This window comes from Crocuta crocuta, unplaced genomic scaffold, assembly GCF_008692635.1.
Source record: "Crocuta crocuta isolate KB4526 unplaced genomic scaffold, BGI_CrCroc_1.0 scaffold130, whole genome shotgun sequence".
Classification (NCBI taxonomy): domain Eukaryota; kingdom Metazoa; phylum Chordata; class Mammalia; order Carnivora; family Hyaenidae; genus Crocuta; species Crocuta crocuta.
In genome coordinates this window covers 17,300,498-17,321,069 of record NW_027527920.1, presented here as the reverse complement: position 1 = coordinate 17,321,069, position 20,572 = coordinate 17,300,498, and the positions used below count along the sequence as shown (strand labels likewise).

At 35.5% G+C, this 20,572-nt stretch overlaps 1 protein-coding gene across 6 annotated transcripts in view; it reads right to left on the bottom strand.

The window, feature by feature from the left end:
* NEDD4 (NEDD4 E3 ubiquitin protein ligase) overlaps positions 1–20,572 on the bottom strand; it is a 134,625-nt gene that overhangs the window by 57,602 nt on the left and 56,451 nt on the right. For 4 of the 6 annotated variants that reach the window (XM_077748186.1, XM_077748202.1, XM_077748194.1 and 1 more), the window contains exon 1: positions 15,449–17,008. The exons of 1 other annotated variant lie outside the window; for it this stretch is intronic. In XM_077748186.1, the coding sequence (XP_077604312.1) occupies positions 15,449–17,008 (1,560 nt within the window). Of the gene's footprint in view, positions 1–15,448; positions 17,009–18,593; positions 18,666–20,572 lie in introns of those variants that run through there. One more of the 6 variants, XM_077748219.1, reaches the window with a different exon arrangement.

The following is a 20,572-nucleotide window of genomic DNA, read 5'->3' as shown; positions in this document are numbered from 1 at the left end:
GAAATTTGGGTTATAACTGTAATTTTGTCTCCACTAGCACCTGTAGTCTGATGAATCTTTTTTTTTTAATGTTTATTTTTGAGAGAGAGAGAGAGAGAGTGAGAGAGCACATAAGTGGAGGAGGGGCAGAGAAAAAGGAGGACAGAGTATTCCAAGTGGACTGCACCCTGACAGCAGCAAGCCCAACGTGGGGCTCAAACTCATGAACCGTGAGATCATGACCTAAGTTGGAGACAGACACTCAACAGACTGAGCCACCTAGGTGTCCCCAGTCTGATGAATCTTGAAAAAACTTAGATTGTATGTATTGAGTGCAGAAATTTGATGGGCGACTCTCAGTATATTTCAGCAGTTTTACCACCTGTCTGGTAAAATTTACAAGTGAGAATCCAGGATAATATCCAAATTAATTTTAGAAGGTTAAAAAATTCCCAAGAGTCAAAAACAAACTTTCTTTCAGCAAACGGAAGCATAACTATAAGGAAGGTATTTTTTAAAAACCCACCAGATGAACAAAATTGTTTATAGTAATGATACAAGGTTGAGTTTTTATGAATATCACAAAGATAGTAACTATATATAGTAAAACTTTGGTTTGCAAGCAAAATTTGTTCCAGAAACATGCTTGCAATCCAGAGCACTAGTATATCAAAGCAAATTTCAAGAACCATTGGCTCAGTTGTGACCACGCGACATTCAGCATTAGGTAGTACTTGTATTGCAAGACATCACTTGTTTATCAAGTTAAAATTTATTAGAAATGTTTGCTCATCTTGCAGCTCACTGAAGAAGTTACTAACAATCTAAGGTTTTACTGTAAATATGAAATCATAATAGCTGAGTTACTTTGCTTTCACCGTATCAACAACTGTCATCCAAACATTTAAATACAAATATAAATGGGGATACCAGGATATGTTTTTTTTTTCCTTTTCTAAATGTAATCTTTTATTAAAAACATTAAAAAAAATAGAGATAATAGGTCAGTTGATTCCTAAAGATCAAGAATAAAATAAAAACCACAATATAACATAATTTTTACAAAGTAAGGTATTTAATGTTTTCAAAATTATAAACTCATTTAAATGAAAATAGCGCTATTAGTGAAAACTGTGATATCTTAAACAAGTATCAATAGACTCTTTGAGTAGGACTATATCTATAAAATAAATTGAATCAATAATTAATAATCCTCCAAAACAAAGCACCAGGCCCACATGGGTTCATGGGTGAATTCTACCAAATACTGAAGGAAGACAAACCAATTCTCTATAATCTCTTTAAGAAAACAAAACCAGAGGGAATACTTTCTAACTCATTCTATAAAGCTAGAACCCTAAAACCAAAACTAGAAAAAGACATTACAAGAAAGGAAACCAATAGACTGTTATCTCTCATGAGCACTGATGTAAAATTCTTCAACAAAATATTAGCAAACTGAACCCAACAGTGTATAAAAAGAATTATACATCATAACCAAGTAGAATTTATATCAGGTATGCAAAATTATTTCAACATTTGAAAATCAATTTTTGGGGGCGCCTGGGTGGCTTAGTCGGTTAAGCGTCCGACTTTCGCTTAGGTCATGATCTCGCAGTTCCTGGGTTCGAGCCCCGCGTCGGGCTCTGTGCTGACTGCCAGCTCAGAGCCTGGAGCCTGTTTCAGAGTCTGTGACTCCCTCTCTCTCTGACCCTCCCCTGCTCACGCTGTCTCTCTCTCTCTCTGCTAGAAATAAATAAAACATTTAAAAAAAAATTGAAAATCAATTTTTGTGATCCATATCAACAGGCTAAAGAAGAAAAAAAATCACAAGATCTTATCAATAGGTGCAGAAAAAGCATTTTACAAAACCCAACAGCAAACCATGATAAAAGTGTTCACTAAACTAGGAATAGAGGGGAACTTCCTAAATCTGATAAGAAATATATACCAAAAAACTTACATCTTACATCATACTAACTGGTGAAAAACTAGAAGCTTTCCTACTAAGATCAGGAACAAGGCAAGGATGCCCCCTGTTACCACTCCTTTCCACATTGTAGTGAAAGGCCTACTTGATATAATAAGAAAAGGAAATAAAAAAATACACAAATTGAGAAAGAAGAAATAAAACTGTCTTTGATGATATGATTGTAGAAAGTCCAGAAAATTGAACAAAAATACTCCTGGAACCAATGAGCAATTATAGCAAGGTCACAAGATACAAGATTAATATAGAAAAGTCAATTGCTTTCCCATATACTAGCAAACAACAAGTAGAATTTGAATTTAAACCCATAGTATCATTTACATTAGCATACCCCAAAACAGAAATACTTCAATATAAACCTAACAAAAACAAGTACATGATCTATGTGAAAACCTATAAGACTTATGCATGAATTTGAAGAATAACTAAATAGATGAAGAGATATTCCATGTTCACAGACAGGAAGTGTCAATATTTTCAAAATATTGGTTCCTTTCAACTAGATCTATGGATTCAATGCAATCTCAACCAAAATCCCAGCAAGTTATTTTGTGAATTTTAAAAACTGATCCCAAAGTTTATGTACAGAAGCAAAAGACCCAGAACAGTCAACAAAATAGTGAAGAGCAAAAACAAAGTGAAGGAATGACACTCTGTCACTATTAAACTACAATAATCCAGACAGTGTGGTAATGGTAAAAGAATAGGCAAATAGCTCTGGGGCACCTGGGTGGTTGGTTAAGCATCCAACTCTTGATTTCAACTCAGGTCATGATCTTACAGTCCATGGGTTCAAGCCTGTACAGGTCCAAGCTGTGCTGGTTCAAGCTGTACAGTCCACTTAAATGTGGAAGTTTTAGGATAAATAAAATACTGTACTGTATTTTTTCTCCCTTAAGATTTTCTCAGTAACATTTTCTTTTCTCTAGATTATTTTACCTTAAGAACACAGTATATAATATATAAAACATACAAGATATGTGTTAATTGACTATTTATTGGGAAGGCTTCCAATCAACCATAGACTATAAGTAGTTAAGTTCTGGGGGAATCAAAAAGTTATACACAGATTTTCTACTGAATGGTGGCTGGGGAGGATCAGTGCCCCTAAATCCTACATTGTTCACGAGTCATCTGTGCTTTCTATTGTGTTCTTTTCATGTATTTCCTATTACTTAACTGTTAACCTGGGTTCCTAAATTTATATATGATTCAGTTTGTACATATATAAAACAAAAAATATGTTACACATTGTGGTGCTTTATAGTTTACAATGCACTGTCATGTATTCTCACAATATTATAAGGTAGATAATAATAGCTCCTTTTTACTGAGCACCAACTATCAGCTGAACAGATATGAAATTTTCCGTCCTCAAGACAACTCTGCCAAATTTCATATCTTATAAATTTCATATTTTATAAACATGAAATTAAGACTCAGAGAAGCATAAAAGGAATAAGAGGAATTAATATAGCTAACTCATCATAGTGTACATTTTCACTCTACCCAGGGATAAGGAAGGTGGATATTTTAGATGTTTAAACCCTAAATGCAGATTTGTGGTGATTAAGATTGAGGGAAGGTGTAGTTTAGGTGATAAACTCCAGCTCCTAACAATAACCTTTTAGTTCTAGGTTCCAAAGGCAAAACCACAATTTTATTGGTAATAAGTATATTATCAAAAGTCATCTGATTAAAGAAACAGAAAATCCCAGGCAAATAATTGATATGCCCAGCCCTGAAGTGAAATGAACATCATAAAAGGGGTGAAGAATTAGACAGACACAAGTTAAAGGAGATGTATCCATCCTGAACTATCTCATTACTAAAATGACATCAATGCCTTAGGTAGAGATCCAGTCAAAACAGTTTTAGAACTAGTGTTAATTTTGTTAAGTGTGAAATTGCACAGTAGCTTTATATATCTAAAATGTCCTTAATTCATTATAGTTGCACTCTGAAGTGTTTATGGTAAAAGTATATGATGTATGGATTTACTCTTCTAAAATCCAGGGGAAAAAAGGAGGGAAAAATATGGAAAACCTGATTGACAACTTGTTGCTAACTATCAAAACTAGGAGCTTACTGGGGGCACACAAAGGGTTCGTTGTATTATTCTTTCTACTTCTGTGTGTGTTTGAAATTTTCCATAATAAAAAAGCTTAAATATAATTGAAAAAAAGATAGGTAGTTTATAATCTTTTAGGTAGTTTATAATAGTTATTGAAGAAAAAGAACATAATGAAACTCATAAACAGTGTTAAAGGAGATAGAAACACACAGTATGTGTGTTTGTATGTATTTGATCAATAAAATTAATCAGAAAGAACAAAGTCATTAAAAACGTCAGGTCNTAAAAAAGCTTAAATATAATTGAAAAAAAGATAGGTAGTTTATAATCTTTTAGGTAGTTTATAATAGTTATTGAAGAAAAAGAACATAATGAAACTCATAAACAGTGTTAAAGGAGATAGAAACACACAGTATGTGTGTTTGTATGTATTTGATCAATAAAATTAATCAGAAAGAACACGGTCATTAAAAACGTCAGGTCAGTGGGGCGCCTGCGTGGCTCAGTCAGTTAAGCATCCGACTTCGGCTCAGGTCATGATCTCACGGTTCGTGGGTTCGAGCCCCGTGACGGGCTCTGTGCTGACAGCTAGCTCAGAACCTGGAGCCTGTCTTCAGATTCTGTGTCTCCCTCTCTCTCTGACCCTCCCCTGCTCATAATGTCTCTATCTCTCTCTCAAAAATAAATAAAGGATTAAAAAAAAAACAATATAAAAAATGTCAGGTCACAAGTCAGAAGAATAGAAAAAGAAATATGTGAAAGATACACTGGTTATCTAATAACATGTTTAAATAACAACCCCCCAACTTAACTTTCATTCATCAATGGCAATAAGAAAGGACTTGACCTGGACTCTGTCAGAGTGTCAAAGTTACTCATTGGATTACAGTTAGCTCAAGTGGAAACTTTCCTTTAGACAACTCTTCATTTCTTTTTTTCTTTCTTAAGTTATTTTTACTAGAATAACCTGCCCCAGAAGCTTTATCCTGTAGATTCCTCCCACTGCACGGTGGGATAAAAGTCCTTGGCTAATGAAGTAGCAGAAAAGTGCCTTAGAATATATAACAGAGAGGAGTTTGGGTCTAAATGTGACATTTACTAAATTTATATCCTGAGTAAATCATTTTAACTTTCCTGAACTTGTTCCCTTATTTCTAATATGGAGACACTCACCATATCAGAGAGTTTTTTGAAATCTGATATACAATATGATGTTAACTGATTTAAGCTTTCATAGATATAGGATTAAAATTTTTAAAAACAATATATCAGGATTTTCTCCAAGTTAAAAAAAAATCATAGTTAACATTTCAAGCTCAAGTGACAGCGAGCATCCAATATTACATTCCATTAGGAGGCCATGACCATAACCTCTTCCTTCTTTTCCTCTATTGAAACATTTTATTTTCATTNGTCGAAACACATTTTAATAGGTCTATTGTCTTCCGCAGGGTGATAATCATATGTGTTATATTTAAGCGGATTGCCAAGAATGTAAAAAGGCTTGATCTCACAGTTTGTGAGTTCGAGCCCCACGACCAGCTCTGTGCTGACAGCTCGGAGCCTGAAGCCTGCTTCAGATTCTGTGTCTCCCTCTCTCTCTGTCCTTCCCCTCTTCACACTCTGTCTCTGTCTCTCTGTCAAAAATAAATAAACATTCAAAAACATTTGGGGGGCATCTGGGTGGCTCAGTCGGTTAAGCATCTGACTTCGGCTCAGGTCATGATCTCACAGTTTGTGGGTTCTAGCCTCAAGTTGAGCTCTATGCTGATAGCTAGCTCAAAGCCTGGAGCCTGTCTTTGGATTCTGTGTCTCCCCCTCTCTCTGTCCATCTCCTGCTCTCTCTCTCTCTCTCTCAAAAATAAATAAAACATAAAAAAATTTAAAAAAAGAATGTAAAAGGTTAGGAAATATGTTAAGGAAACCACATATTCCATTACAAAGAATATTTAATTTAGTCTTTCTGGGAATATCTTCACTTCTAGAATATACACAATGTATATTCAGACAAAAGTCATGAAAATCAGGTACCTCACTTACTGTAATTTAAATTAATAACAGTACCTTAAGGATTTTAGTAAGTGAATATCACTTTTAAGGCATGGTTTTATCCTGAATTAACTCAGCTTCAGAAACTAAAGAAATCACCTTCATTCATGGTTTATCACTAACCATACTTTATCACTATATAACATAACTGGGCAATCATTGGGAGTTTCTTCTGTGGGGAAACAAACTAGCATCTGAGAAAAGACCTCTAGATACCGATAGTCAGAAGTCTCCCAATGATGAAGCCTACCAGGTTAAAAGCCCCACACAATTACAGGGTGTCCTGATCACTTGGTCGTGACTCATTCTCAAATATGAACAGCCAAGGTTCACCTTTCACTGAAGGAAAATGTTCAATAACACAGAGAAAGGAAAAACAATAACAGCAAAGTGACCCAAAGGAGTAAGAGACACTGTAGCACTCATAACAAAACTTACAAAAAAGAATCTGAAGCAAGATATTCTCAAAGAAATAAAAGAAAATACATTGTTTTGTATTTATAAAACAAGAATAAGAAAAGAGAAGCATCAGAAACAAAGACAGAACTTTAGAAGTTAAACTAAGCAAAATTTTAAAATTAAGAAGGGAAACTTCAGGAAATCTTCCAGAAAGTAAGAAGGAGGCAAAGAAACAGAAAACATGAGAGAAGGTAAATTATAAGAGCAATCCAAGAGATGCAAACTTTGGCTCATAGGAATTCTAGGAAAAGAAAATACAGAGAAAAAGGCAGAAGGGAAATCTTCAAAGAAATTACCTGATTTTTAACACAGATGCATGTGTTATCCTGATAAAAATTACACAAGCAATCAAATACCTCAGGATTTAGGTGCTCACTTGCCTAACGTAGGTCTATGGACAATATTATATATTATACTGTATTGCAGTCTAGTTGTTTTTCTTGTAAATAGATTATGCTGTCTTCTCATCTAAATTGTAAACTCTTCAAAGCCAGGAATAATATTTGCCACTTACGGCAGGCAGATATTCTATTTCCGATAAATACTTGCTAAACTCATTTGCTTTGAAGATGACTTTAGTTTCCGTTAAGCTCTGTGACTATTTAAGAGGGTTCAGTCTTTCAGCCTTAGTACAAAAGGTAAAGGTCATTCTTAGCTAAAACAGTTACTTGAAACCCCAGGAACCACTCTGAGAATCTAGATCTTACATCATTTGGGATGAAATCATTTTATGAAACAATGATAAATTTGAAGTTGGTCAAACGGCCTTTGTTTAAATACCCTTACAAGTTTTGGCCCATTCAATCTTCTTTTCAGACAACTTGATCTAAGCCTCCATCCAGACACACAGTTCTACGGTACCAGTTCATGGAATATGTAGGCTATGAATCAGACTCTACTGTGGAAACTAATCCTTGAGTCACGATCATAATATTCCATTGGCATCCACCCCAGGGACAAAGTATTCATTTAAGGGTGCCACTCTTTCATGCAAAGGATGAAGCATCAAGTAGCTCCCACTCATCATTATAGTCATCCCTTAAATATCCTAGTTTGGTTATCTATTTGGACAAGGCTGTCTGGTCACCCTCACCTATCTGGATTCTGCAGTCATCTCCATCCTTCCAAACGGTCCCTCAGTTTTGGTCATTAATTTAATAAATATTTATTGAGCATCTGTTTTGAGTAATGCATTGTTCTAGGTACTGGGGATATATTAGTGAATAAGCCAAAAAGTCCCTGATTTAGGGAATTACAATTTAGTAAAGTAGTGCCCAGAAAAGATTACCCATTTACTTAATCCTTTCTCTAAAATTCTTCTCTGATCAATTCTAGAAAATTTACATGAGTCCATCTGCTTTCTTACCCATCTATCTCTATCTCCCTATCTTTAACTATTTTCTTGCTATGCTTCCTTTTCCCCATTTCTTACCTGAAATGTTTAATATCTTATTGGGCTCCCTGAAATTAGGCTAAGCCATGAGCAGCTACAAAGTCTACAAAAACCCAGCTACCGATAAGTTTTCTTAAACTGCTCCAAAGGAAGGACAGTTCCTAAGATTTTTATGCACTGATTTATACTTAAGAAGTAATATATAGTTTAAGCATTACTAAGTTATATATAAAGGATTTCTAAATTTTCTCCTTATAAAGCTATCAAAAGAACAGTTCATAAGTAAGCACTGATTATATATAGTGTTTCAGTTCATTACATTAGGCCAGTGTAAGATTAAAAAATTCTTACTGGGGCACCTGGGTGGCTCAGTCAGTTAAGCATGTGACTTAATTTCAGCTCAGGTGAGGATCTCACAGGTTGTGAGATCAAGCCTAGTATCCAGCTCTGCACTGACAGCGCGAGGCCTGCTTGGGATTCTCTCTCTCTCTCTCTCTCCCTCTCTCTCTCTGCCCCTTCCCTGTTAGCAAGTGCTTGCTCTCTTTCTCTCTCTCAAAATAAATAAATAAACATTAAAGTAATTCTTAGTAGTACCCTAATTGACATTGTACAGAAAAGTATATTGAAAAGATTAAAAATGTTTACAAAGAGAAAGAAGATATTGCCTGAAAAAGCCAAAATATTTCTGAAACATATAACATTTGAGTATTTTTCAAATCTCATGCCAAGAGGGAAAAAAATTAATGTATGCAACAATTTTAAGAACATCATAGACCAGAATTACAGCCATTATAAATTTAAGAGACTTCCTTAAGTAGAACTGCAAACATTATAGGCTAATAGTTTTAAAATTCTTAAATGAAACTAAAATGTAATCCTGGAAAATTTAACAGTTAGAATTCTGTGAGGGTCATATTAAAGGTCTTTGATGAGACAGGTAGACAACCTTGCTCTTGAATATTTCTTGGTCTAAATGATCTCTTCTTTATCACATGGTTTCAATCAATAATAAGTCTAATGCCTAAGTAGATTTTAAATTCTTTGCAAATTATTTTGGCCCTGGCCACAGTATACTTCTAGCTCTGCTTTATGTAAAACTGGGAGAAGGACTCATTGGATACTTCAACTACAAACTGTATTACTGTTGTCATAAGAAAATGGTCTTCTCAAAGTATGTTTGAGAAATTAGCAGTGTTGATAGAACTTAGGAGCTTATTAGAAATATGGTACTCTCAGACATCCCAGACCTAGAGAACCAGAATCTGCATTTTAGGAAGATCTTCAGGAGATGTACACGCACATGAAAATTTGAGAATTACTGGTCCAACTGACAACTTAAGGCATTTTCCAATTGCAATCTTCAAAGCATTAGAAGACAGAGTGCCAATAAAAGTGTGAGAGAAAGGGAAAAAAGGAAAGTAGTCTTGAATAGTATTATTTTAGCTATAACATAAAATGTTACACACTCAGCTTTTGTAAAGGGGGACAAAAGATTGACAAAAATCTGTTAAGAACGTTTCTTAACAAAGAACTGAATTTAAAGGCATTGTCCAATGTACCACCAATATTCCTGATGTAAGTTGGTTTTTACTTAGTAATGTTTTTCTATTATGGCAAATCACAAAACGTTTCACAGTGTTATGGTTTTGTAACACACCTGCATCAAGAGAAAGCCTGATGTTCCCCCAACCTGCCACCCCCATAGATATCCTAGAGCCTAAATAGAAACATCATGGATTTACTTAGTCAAGATGTTCTTTGTTGTTACTGGCCCATGAATTGAACTACAAGCTGCATAAGCCAGCTACCTGCTTACCCTTTCACACGCTCAGATCTACTCTAGTTATAGCAAAGAAGTTTGGTTAAATCTAAGTGTAGGTGAAATTGCTTTCCTACAACTGTTCCCATGTTGAAAGTCTTCCCTAAAATATCTCACTGAACTGGGACAGATTTGCTCACCTCTTGTTTTGAAATGCTTTCTTATATTAGTAAGTGTCTGTCTTCATCTGACTATAGTCTTCTGGTCTCCCACATGCCAAACAAAGAATAATGAACCACACACTTGAGCAATACTTCAGGTATTTCCTGGATATGCTGACAAGATCATCGGTTCCCTTTCTTAGCACTCATTCACTCCTGCTAACCACCCTGCTAACCTCAACACACAGGCTAGCCACATGCAGGGACTCTTCCCAGCCCCTTCTGCCTGATCCTGGTCCTGGTTTCTCCCCGTCTCTCCAGTTCACTGTGATCAAATGTAAAGGGACAGTGAGTCTAGAAGAGTGAGTCCTCACAATGCCTAGGACATAGTGGGCTCCATATCCTGGAAGAAGCCTGTGACAGAAAGACAGAGATGCCTATTCTCCAATAGTTTGTAGCAACAGGCCTTCAACCCTGACTTGCTTTCTCTGTGGAATCTCTGTTTTTGTTTTGTCTCCTTTTTGGTGGTAGAGAGAGTGATAAGAAAGTTAAGAATAACGCTGTTCAAAATGAGCTGTGACTATTCATAGGCAGCATCAAGTTTTCTCTTCTAATGTGTGAGTTCATCTCAGATTACTGGATCTCCATTTCTGGTTTCACTGCTCATATTCACTTATTCTGTGGTTCAAAGGTAAAAGAACAGAGAGCTATAAGCCCTTCCCTCTTCTAGAGAACAGGCTACAATATTATCATGGACAGAGAATTTGTCTTGTGCATTCATATCCACCCAATACCATGTCTTCTGTATACCAGCCATTAAATATATATTGTGCCTACACTAACTCATGCCTGATTTATGACATCGAGCAAGGCTTTCTGCTTCCTTACCTATTTTATTCTTTCTTCAGCCAGGCTTTCATATTATCCTTCTGAACCCACTCTTGCTAAAGTCATGAAGGACCTCCTAACTACCACATTCAGTGGATGCAGAGGCTCTGTGGTACATACCATATGCTGCCCTCCTTGAATTTTCCCTTCCCTTGACTTCTGGGCTTCCCTGCTCTCCTGGCCTCTCTGTCCTCCAGTGGCTCTTTTCTTAGTCTCCTGATTATTCCATCTTCCACTGTCTTCCCAAAGTTGGTGGTCCCCAGAATTCTGATTTACCACTCCCTCTCAAGTCACTTTTATGCTTTTTAGTTCACCCTTACCTAAGGCCTTAGCTATACTTGTAACTCCCAAGCTACATTTCCAACTCTCTCTTCGCTCCTGAGCCCAGATCCTGTATCTCTAATAGCTGTCTTGACAGCAGCACTATTGGGCCACCCTCTTAATATGTGAACCTAATAATGCATGATTTCTTCTTGGCCCTTCCAACCTGCCCTTCTCCTGGATTCTTTGTTTTAGTTCATGACATCACCATTCACCCAGTCATCCAAATTAAGAAACTTTGGTTCATTTATAATCCATGGTGTCATAAGAATTTATCACCTAAAAACATAAAAATGAGCACATTATGCGCTCTCAGATAAAGATTTCCATTGCCTAACTGTTCTCGGTTAGCCAGAGACATGCTGTTTTCTCTTCAGCATGAAGGACTGCACCCAATGAAAATCCAACCTGCTTCTAGTGTATCATCTCCTCCTCCATCCCTGGACTCCCTGTGCTTGACTCACACTGAACTATTTACGGTGTGACCCTTTCGTGCCTCTAGTCTTGCACGTGCAGCTGCTTCTGCCTAGAGCAATGATTCTAAACAGAGGTCAATTTTGCCCCTAGTGGACACTTGGCAATATCTGAAGACTTATTTTGATTATTACAACTAGAGGAGAGGGGTGCTACTGGCATCTAGTGGGTAGAGGCCAGAGACGCTCCTGAACACCCTAAGGCACAAGGCAGCGCCTCCACAACAAAAAGTATCCAGCCCAAAATGTCAACAGTGCTGAGACTGACAATCCTTGCTCTAGAATATCCTTGTTTTCTCTGCCTGGTGAACTCCAACTCACCTGCCAAGACTCAGCTCAAACGTCATTACCTCTGTGAAGCCTTCTCTACCAACCAGGACATCTCCAGACAAGTATTCTTGTATCTTTTTTTACTTTCTCATACACACCTCTGTTTTAGCACAGCACATATTAGACTGAATTTCTGCTTGTTTACCAGTGTGTCTCTATTACCAGCATGGGAGTTCCCTCAACTAGAGACTATATTTTATTATCTTTTATTCCCAGAGCTTGGGTGAATGCCTGGCAAATAGGAGGCACTCAGATGTGTGCTAGATGAATGGATTAAAGAAATCACATCTACGGAGAAGTACAAAGTGTTTCTGTAGCAAACATTTCAGCTCCCTGAACAACTCTGAAGTTAATATTACAGTTTCTCAGTTCTAAGAGCTATACATTTACAAGCATATATTTCTTACCAAATTTCTAGAACTGGTCATTCACAATGTTGCATCATGGTTTTAGAGTCAATGTTTATAAACCATATTGGATTTTATAGGAAAGATTAAGTGTTGTTCAAAATAAATTTAACCAAATGTTTCTAAATATTCTGGAGTTAATAAGGGCCGAGAAAATAATGGAATTCTAAAACAAATATATATTTAAAACACTTATTTTAGGAAGAACAATTAAATAAATTGTTGAAATGTCTTATCTTAAGATTAGTATTAAAGGTTTTTGAAACAACTAAGACATAGTGTTTTTTTTTAAGTTCCACTACACTAGGCTAGAACAATTTACCACCCTACGATGAATCAAAACAAAATTAAGAAAAATTTTTATAACAAGAAAATTAAAGCCAAAGTTTTGGATACAACACGCAAATATGTGAAGAGTGGAGGACACGTACAAACTAGAGCAAAGTGCAAATGCATTTAAATAATAGGGTAACAAAATCTCTGAGCATCCTAACAACATAACATGGGGGATTTAGAAAACAACAGATAGCAAAAAATAAAATAATAATTGAGTAAACCATTATATAGAGTTTAGAAATATGAAGAATAATTTTTGTAACTAGATAGAAACTGCTTCTTGACCGAGCTGACAAAATATTACACACTATGTTAAAATGTCAAATATCTACTTTCAGATCAAAAGTTATTATTTCAGAAAGTATATATAATAAACATATGCCAGTTATTGTTATGTTCTTTGACAGCAAATGAATAAACATTATCATGCAGACCACAAAGCCCCATTTTCATTTTATTGTAAACACAGAACAGAGTCCTGCTGCAGATACAGGAAAAAGCTCTCACTATATTTTAAAAATTAGCCATTAATGAGCTGTTATTATAGACAGCTAGAAACTGGATACTATGCTGCTAGAGACTGGTAGCTAAACACATAAGAAAAGAATTCGTAGACTCTCAGTGCTTTAGAAACCAGGGTCCCTGACCGAAGCAGTGATTTAATTTCACGGCTGCTCAGTACAGATAGCTGACATTACTAAATGCTACTCTAATATCAACTTGTTAAATGTGAATCCAGACTCAGCATATCAGAATACTAACCCAGACTAACTGGAGTCATGGGAAATATTTTGGGAGCTGTTTATTTATAAATGAGTTACAATATACCACTATAATTAGATTAATATATAATTATTGATAAACACAGGATTATTTCTAAAACCCCATTATTGTTGCCACTGCTAAGGTTAGAAAAACCAACACTAGCATTTTCCTCTTAAAACAAGCCTTTACCAATCAATTAGATCAATTTAGATCTAGTATACGTTGAATTTAATGTTCACTAGATTCCTTCCCAATACTTTTATAAAGAGTTGTTTCATAAACATTAAACGAAGGAACACTCTAAAGCTCTCCATGAAACTGCACACCTCTGAACTATTTATAATTCAATAATCCAACAAAAAAACAGAATCTGCACAAAGCTTGGCTGTCACAAAAAATATTTAAGTTAGCTTACCTAAATTAAATAAAACCAATAAAAGTGTGTATTTTTAGCTATGCAAAAGGCATTTAGTCACACTTTATTAAAAAACATTAAAAATACCTTTTTTCAAAAGCATCATTAATAACAAACTATAATATTACCATAAAAATCAACTATTTTAAGGTTATTTCTATAAATATATTTATTCATAAATATTTTGAAGTTAATTATTTCTCTCAGATTATTTCATTAAATGTAAAATAAGTTTATAAGGTATATTTTCAATTAGCAAATTATTTCATATGTTTCTTTATAGTGTCATTTCATTGCTTTCTTTTGATGGCAAAACAGTTTCATGGATTATAATCTCCCAAAAGTTGTTTTTAAGTTTTATAAATGAAATAATCCTAAAACATAGGTCAGAATTTGAAATCTGATCTTTATTCATCTTCAATAAAGTAGTTGCTTCTATTAACATCTGGGCATTGGGTAACAATAACTGTATTTATGAGATTTCAAAAGAGAGAAAACTATCAACTACTTGATATGTTATTTACCCAAGACTGTTTGACCAGAAGTTTAAAAAATTTTTTAATATAGATATTGAGTGTTATATAAACACAGATAAACAGATAAGGATTTCCTCACCCCTAAACTATTATGTATACTGTCATCTAGAATTGGTTTAGCCAGAATTTTTTAATTTCCTGGAATCTGGCAAGACTTTCCAAATACAGAAATTTAAAAAATCTACTTACTTAAGTTCAAATACTTTGGAAAATCTATTTAAGTTCAAATACTTTGGAAAGACTCGATTATACAAAGAAATGTTTTGGTTAAGATTCATTAGAGTTAAATTACTAATATAATAAACAAAATTATCAAAATAAAAAGTAATAAAGTAACTAGAAAAGTATGGGAAATGCCTGGCAGTTGAAACCAAATTCAAAAAATATAAAATTTGGAATTCAATATTGTTGAAAGACTGAGTTACATTTTAGAAGGCAGTCTTAACTGGTAGCTAAAGGAAAATCGGGTGGAAACAAAATTCCTGTGGTTAAGGCTATATACAAATGCAAATGCCATTTATTTTTCCTCTGCTTTAAATATGCAGCATAATAGTTTTTATCAATGTTCTAATAAATATATATATTTTAGAGAAACATTTTCTCTGTGTTTATTTGCAACACTATCTTCACATTTTTATGTAGGCTTTTTATTGTTTAATCTTTTAAATAAGGATTCTACATTTTACTTAGTTTCACAATGATTAAGGAGGGGAGAATACCAAATGAACATTTTTGAAAGTGGGCATAAAATTATGGAGTTAGATATTAAAATGCCATGTAACTGGAGGAAAAAATATACCAAGGTAAAAATGTTATGAAATAAATTATTATTTGAAGCTTGTTTTTATGCAACAGAAATGTATCATGGCCTAAATCACTTTGAAAAGTCTTTTTTTAATGCATATTTTCAACACTGGTAAAATAACAAATAGAGTGATAAGCTATTGGGAGTTTTTTCAGATTTACAAATACAAAGATTAGGACTATAAAACACTTGCTAGCTAAGGACCAGGGAAGTACATAAAACTGCTAAGTTATAATAAATTTTAACCAAATAGTCCATAAAGCTTTTCTAGTATAAATTAACATTTACCAGGACCAAAGGAAACTTACCTTACAAGAATGCTTTAAAGAATTAGATAGTTCATTTGTGAAATCTCTGCTATTGTTTCTTGATAAATTATCAACTTTATCTTCATTTCCAGATGCAAACTTTATGAGTAATTGTGATGGTCCCCCCTTAGAACAATTGTGCTTAAGGCTGGATAAACAGGAAACATTTGGATAAGTTCCTCCCAATGAAATACTTCTTTGTAAAACAGCATGATTTTTGTTGATCTGTAAATTTGGTCTTTCCAACTGTCCATTGATATTTACTTGGTAATCTGCATTTTGGGAGGATGGTAAACGTGCAGCTGTCCTATGCATAAGCTTACTGCACTCTGAATCAGAATTCAGCTTAATTTCTGACATCTCTGGTTTACAATCACCATTTGCTGTCTCGCAATCTAACGTAGTTGCTTTTTGTTGGGTGAAATGCACTGAAACGCAAGAATATCCTTCAGATGACTTTTCACAGATAGTCTGATTCGGACTGTTATTGGCAATAACAATTTTCTTTTGTAACGAGCCCTTCCTGTGAAGTGGTCGTATGTCTCTTACTTCTCCGGGAGTACAGATTGTTTTTGATAACCGAAGTCCATTGACAGCTGTTGAAAGAAATCCCTTAGCACTAGGACCATCTTCACTATGAGCAATTTCACTAGGAGAAATTATAAACTGGTGTGAAGTCTGATAGGATCCTTTGCTCGGAAGAATATCTGTACTTGTTGGAGAAGTCGGTGGGGTATTTGAAGGACTCCTTGGAAAAATGACTAAGGATGAGCAGCGTTTTAGTGGAATTTTCGAGTGTCTGCTCACTGGCAATTTCATAGTTTCTAGTCCGTGCTCCAAGTCATCCTGGACAAAGGGAACGGTACTTGGACTTCTTGAAAAACTTTCACAAGGCGTAGTATTCCTGTTTGGCACACTTCTGTTGAAGGTGTTGTCGGAAGATAAATTTCCACCAAGAAATGTATCATCAGTTGGTGGAAACGTATAACCACTGCTGTCACTGATGATACTGTTTGCATAGGAACCACCACTTGTAATACTTGTGCATGATCCATAATCACTACCGTTGCTGCTGTAAGACCCATTCTCGCTGGTGGAAAAGTTACTAAGGCTACTGCTGCGAAGGGCAGAACTGCCCACAAAGTTACCATCATTCACAGCATTAAGTTCATTATCAGCCACAGCACTGTTGTAAATGCCGTCCTTCAAGACACACATAAATGAAGCATCATCACCATCAGCTAAGACATTGCTAGACTGAAGACATCCACTGTACCTTGTTGGCTGTAGTGAAATCTGCAGACAGCTGCTCTTTTTATTACCGTTTTCAGGTGAAGGAGCAGATGGTCTTTCCTGAGACTTAACGTTTTCCTGTATTAACGGAGCTAGTGCAGTCTGTCTAGGAGTCAGCTTCATTTGAACAACGTTAGACGTTGAAATCCGTGTTGGTCTTTTGAAGCACATGTGAACATTGCTATCCAGATCATCTCCAGAGGTCTCTGACAAAGGATAAGTATTGCTTCTTCTGGCTGCAAAGTGCAATCGTAAGCTTTGTGCCATTTGTTCTCATTTCCAAACATGTTAAGGACTGAAAGTCATAACAAAGATCTCTGTCGGGAGACAGGCTAGAAGCAGCTGCACTGCATCGAAGGAAAAAATCATTTGTGGTGCCTAAAAGAGCTCTTAAGCAGTAGTCTTTATCCTAAGTAAAATCTTAGATACCAGATATCATAGAAAGAAAAAGACGACCCATTCCTGAGACTGACGTTTCCAAATATTTTGAATCGCGTGTAGTCAAAATGCCTTCACTTACAAAGCACTTGATTTCCAGCGACCTTTAAGCTGAGCTCAGCTGCAGCACACTGCCTCAAACACTGCCAACCTTGTTTCAATTATACCTTCTCCAATTTGCATGAATGAGTAACACAAGAACAACAATCTTCTAGCATTTCAAGTTGAAACAGTATTTTTTCACTCCAGCTCTACTAAATGAACATTTAACTATGTGAATCACGGTGCCTATACTTTCTCCAGCACAGTTTGACCACTAATATTTTTACCCATAAGGATAGAATTACAGGAAGTTGGTAGGAATGAAACCCCATGTAATTGAGTATCAAATCAAGGATTGAATTTCCAAATAGTAGCCAGAGTAGGGAATCTCGTTGTGTCAGTTGATGTAGAAAGGCATATATTCCGTTAAGTTTTTTAATCAGTAAATTCAAACAGTTGTATAAATTTGGAAATACCAAAATTTGGGGGGTGAATTAAAACTCTAGCATTAAATCAAACAGATAAATATTTTAGCCTCCAAAACCCTACTTATAAAAAGTGAAAGCTTAAGGATAGCAATACAAAATTAGCCTAGTAATACTATTGAAAAATTGAGCATAGGTCTGAGAAAGAAAGGTTTAAGAGAAGCTGTCACCAAGCATTTTCTCCTGTAATTTTAAGGCTTTTTCCAGCCAAGTAGTACAGTCTTTAAATGATGCCATTTATATTTTGACTATTAAAACTCTGCCAAGAAATAGCCTAAGCAAACATTCCATTAAAAATATATGCAGATTAGACAGAAAAACTATACCCCAATATAGTTTGAGCACACAAGATATTTTATTCCACTGTCTCTGCAATTCATTCACTTAAGAGAGTGTTGTGGTAAGTAAAGAAGTCTAAAAAGGATTTAACACATCAAATAAACATATCTCCATGCCAATTCTGTTCTGAAAACTCTAAGAGCTCTTTGCTGGCCTCTACTGGTGTATTGAAACAATCCATGTAGCTGTTTGATATCTAGAGAGAAATACAAACCATGCTGCATATTTCTTTGTATAAACAAAGTCCATACTTGTTTACATTTTTGAGTACTAGTGTTGCCCTTGAGGTGGAATTACTTACTACTGCTGATAAAGCTCCCACAGTACAGAACAGTAGACTGTTTGTCCTCCAAGAGCTTGTGATTTTGTATATATATTTTTTTCTGCTTTGTATTTATTTAACCTTTACTTTATTTTCAGTTTACTGGGTAATAAAAGTTTAATATTTTAATTTCTCCCCCAAATGCCGTAGACCAAGTATGGCATTCTACTTGAAAGAAACAAAGTTATTTTTAAATAATACTCTAGGGTATATTTAAACCCCTTACCTGAATTTTATAGCTGGAACTCCAGTAATAAATATATACTGGCTCATTCATAGGAAAGTAAAAAGTAAAAGAGTTCAGTTGTTTACACCACATGGTACTACACCCAAGTTGTATTTTTCTAAGTAAGATTTTTTCCTAAGTAAAAAAAAAAATATGTAAAACATATACTTGCACTTTGTTTAAAAAAGAAAACGCTTTAAGATAGATCTGTTCTCAATCACAGTCTTCTAAACAGTATTTTTAATCAATTAAGATATGATAAAATAGAAATATGGAATTTATGAAATTATATTTCTGACTAAAATGATACAGCACTATGTTTTAGAGTGTGTACAATAATTGCAAACTTAGCAATAAAAGTATTAGGTTACTTTTATATAATCTATCTCCTTTACGATTTTACGGACTACAGTAAATATTCCCTTATAATCCTCTCTCTTTATAGTAGGAAGAGTCCTAATCTTTTCACTTTGCCTTCAAATGACTTCAGCTTTTCTTCTTGAATTAAGCTAAGGGTCTCATAGCTCAAAGAATGAAGAACTTCTAATAGGCTAATTAATAGGATCTAATTGCTCATGCCTGTGGCCTAAAACTTCTAGTTAATAGGCAAAACTCTGGTTGTTGATATAAAATAATGAACTTCACGTATTTGGCTAGATAAATGTTTTCTCTTTGGTAAGCTTCACTAGAAGCATCAGTTTCGTGTCCCCAAACTAGGTATCAAGCTTCCAGAGCATGAGGACTGTCACCACACGTTTCTTCTGACTTTTCTGGGCTCATGCTGGGCACCAAGAAAGCACTAAGTAACACCAGAGAGGAGATTAAATGGACGGGTGGATGGTCACCACACTTACTCTGAGTGCCTAATGCTTCCTTTGGGAACTTTTTAAAAAGTTGATCCAGGGGCTCCTGGATGGCTCAGTCGGTTAAGTATCTGATTCTTGATTTCAGCTCAAGTCATGATCTCACCATCCTGAGTTTGAGCCCTGTATCAGGCTCTGGGCTCATAGTGCAGAGCCTACTTTGGATCCTCTGTCTCCTGTTCTCTGCCTCTCCCTCACCCTCCTCCCCTTAAAAATAAATAAATGTTAAAAACAAAAACCAAAAACAAACCTTGATCCAGCTATTAGTTCTAAACAAATACTGAAAAGCACCACAGCTGGACAAGAAAGAATGATGACTGAAATTTTTCAAAGAGGGGGCTTCAGATAAGGGAAAGTTAGGTGAGAGTGATATGCACTCTCCAGCCTGCCAGTCTGAGTTTAAACTGTAGAGGGGCTGAAGAGTTTGCATTGCTGGCTCTGGGCTGGGATTGTACAGGATCTGTACCACCATTATAGCAGTTCATTGGAGAGCCCGGGGTAAAGTGTAGCCCCTTGGCCAAACAGATTCCAAAAGAGGAGCATCAATTCCAAAAGAGGAGGTAGGGAGTGCTCACACACTCATCAGTGTGAATTTGTGCAAGTCCTGGAGAATTTCATACTCTGGAATGAAATGGATAATGTCTTAGGATTAGATTGAAACTCAGGACCCCACATTCTGAAATGTTTGGTTATTGATTGTCTACACAGAAAATAATGTGATTAAATGTCAGGGATAGACTTTGGATAACGCTAATCATTGTTTAGAACTTTGAAGGCCACTTTGGAATCTATGTCTCCTTCTCTCTCTGCCCCTCCCCCACTTGCTCTTTGGCTCTCAAAAATAAATGTTAAGAAAAATTAAAAAAAAAAAAGAACTTTGAAGGCCGAAGTCCACTGTGATAATTAATTATATGTGTCAACTTGGCTGGGCTCCTTTGCCCAATTATTTGGTCAAACAGCAGGCTAGATGTTGCTATGAAGGTATGTTTCAGATGTGATTAACATTTAATTCATTGGGTGCCTGGGTGGCTCAGTGGGTTAAGTGTCTGGCTTTGGCTCAGATCATGATCTCATAGTTCACAAGTTCGAGGCCCGAGCCAAGGCCTGAGGTGTCAG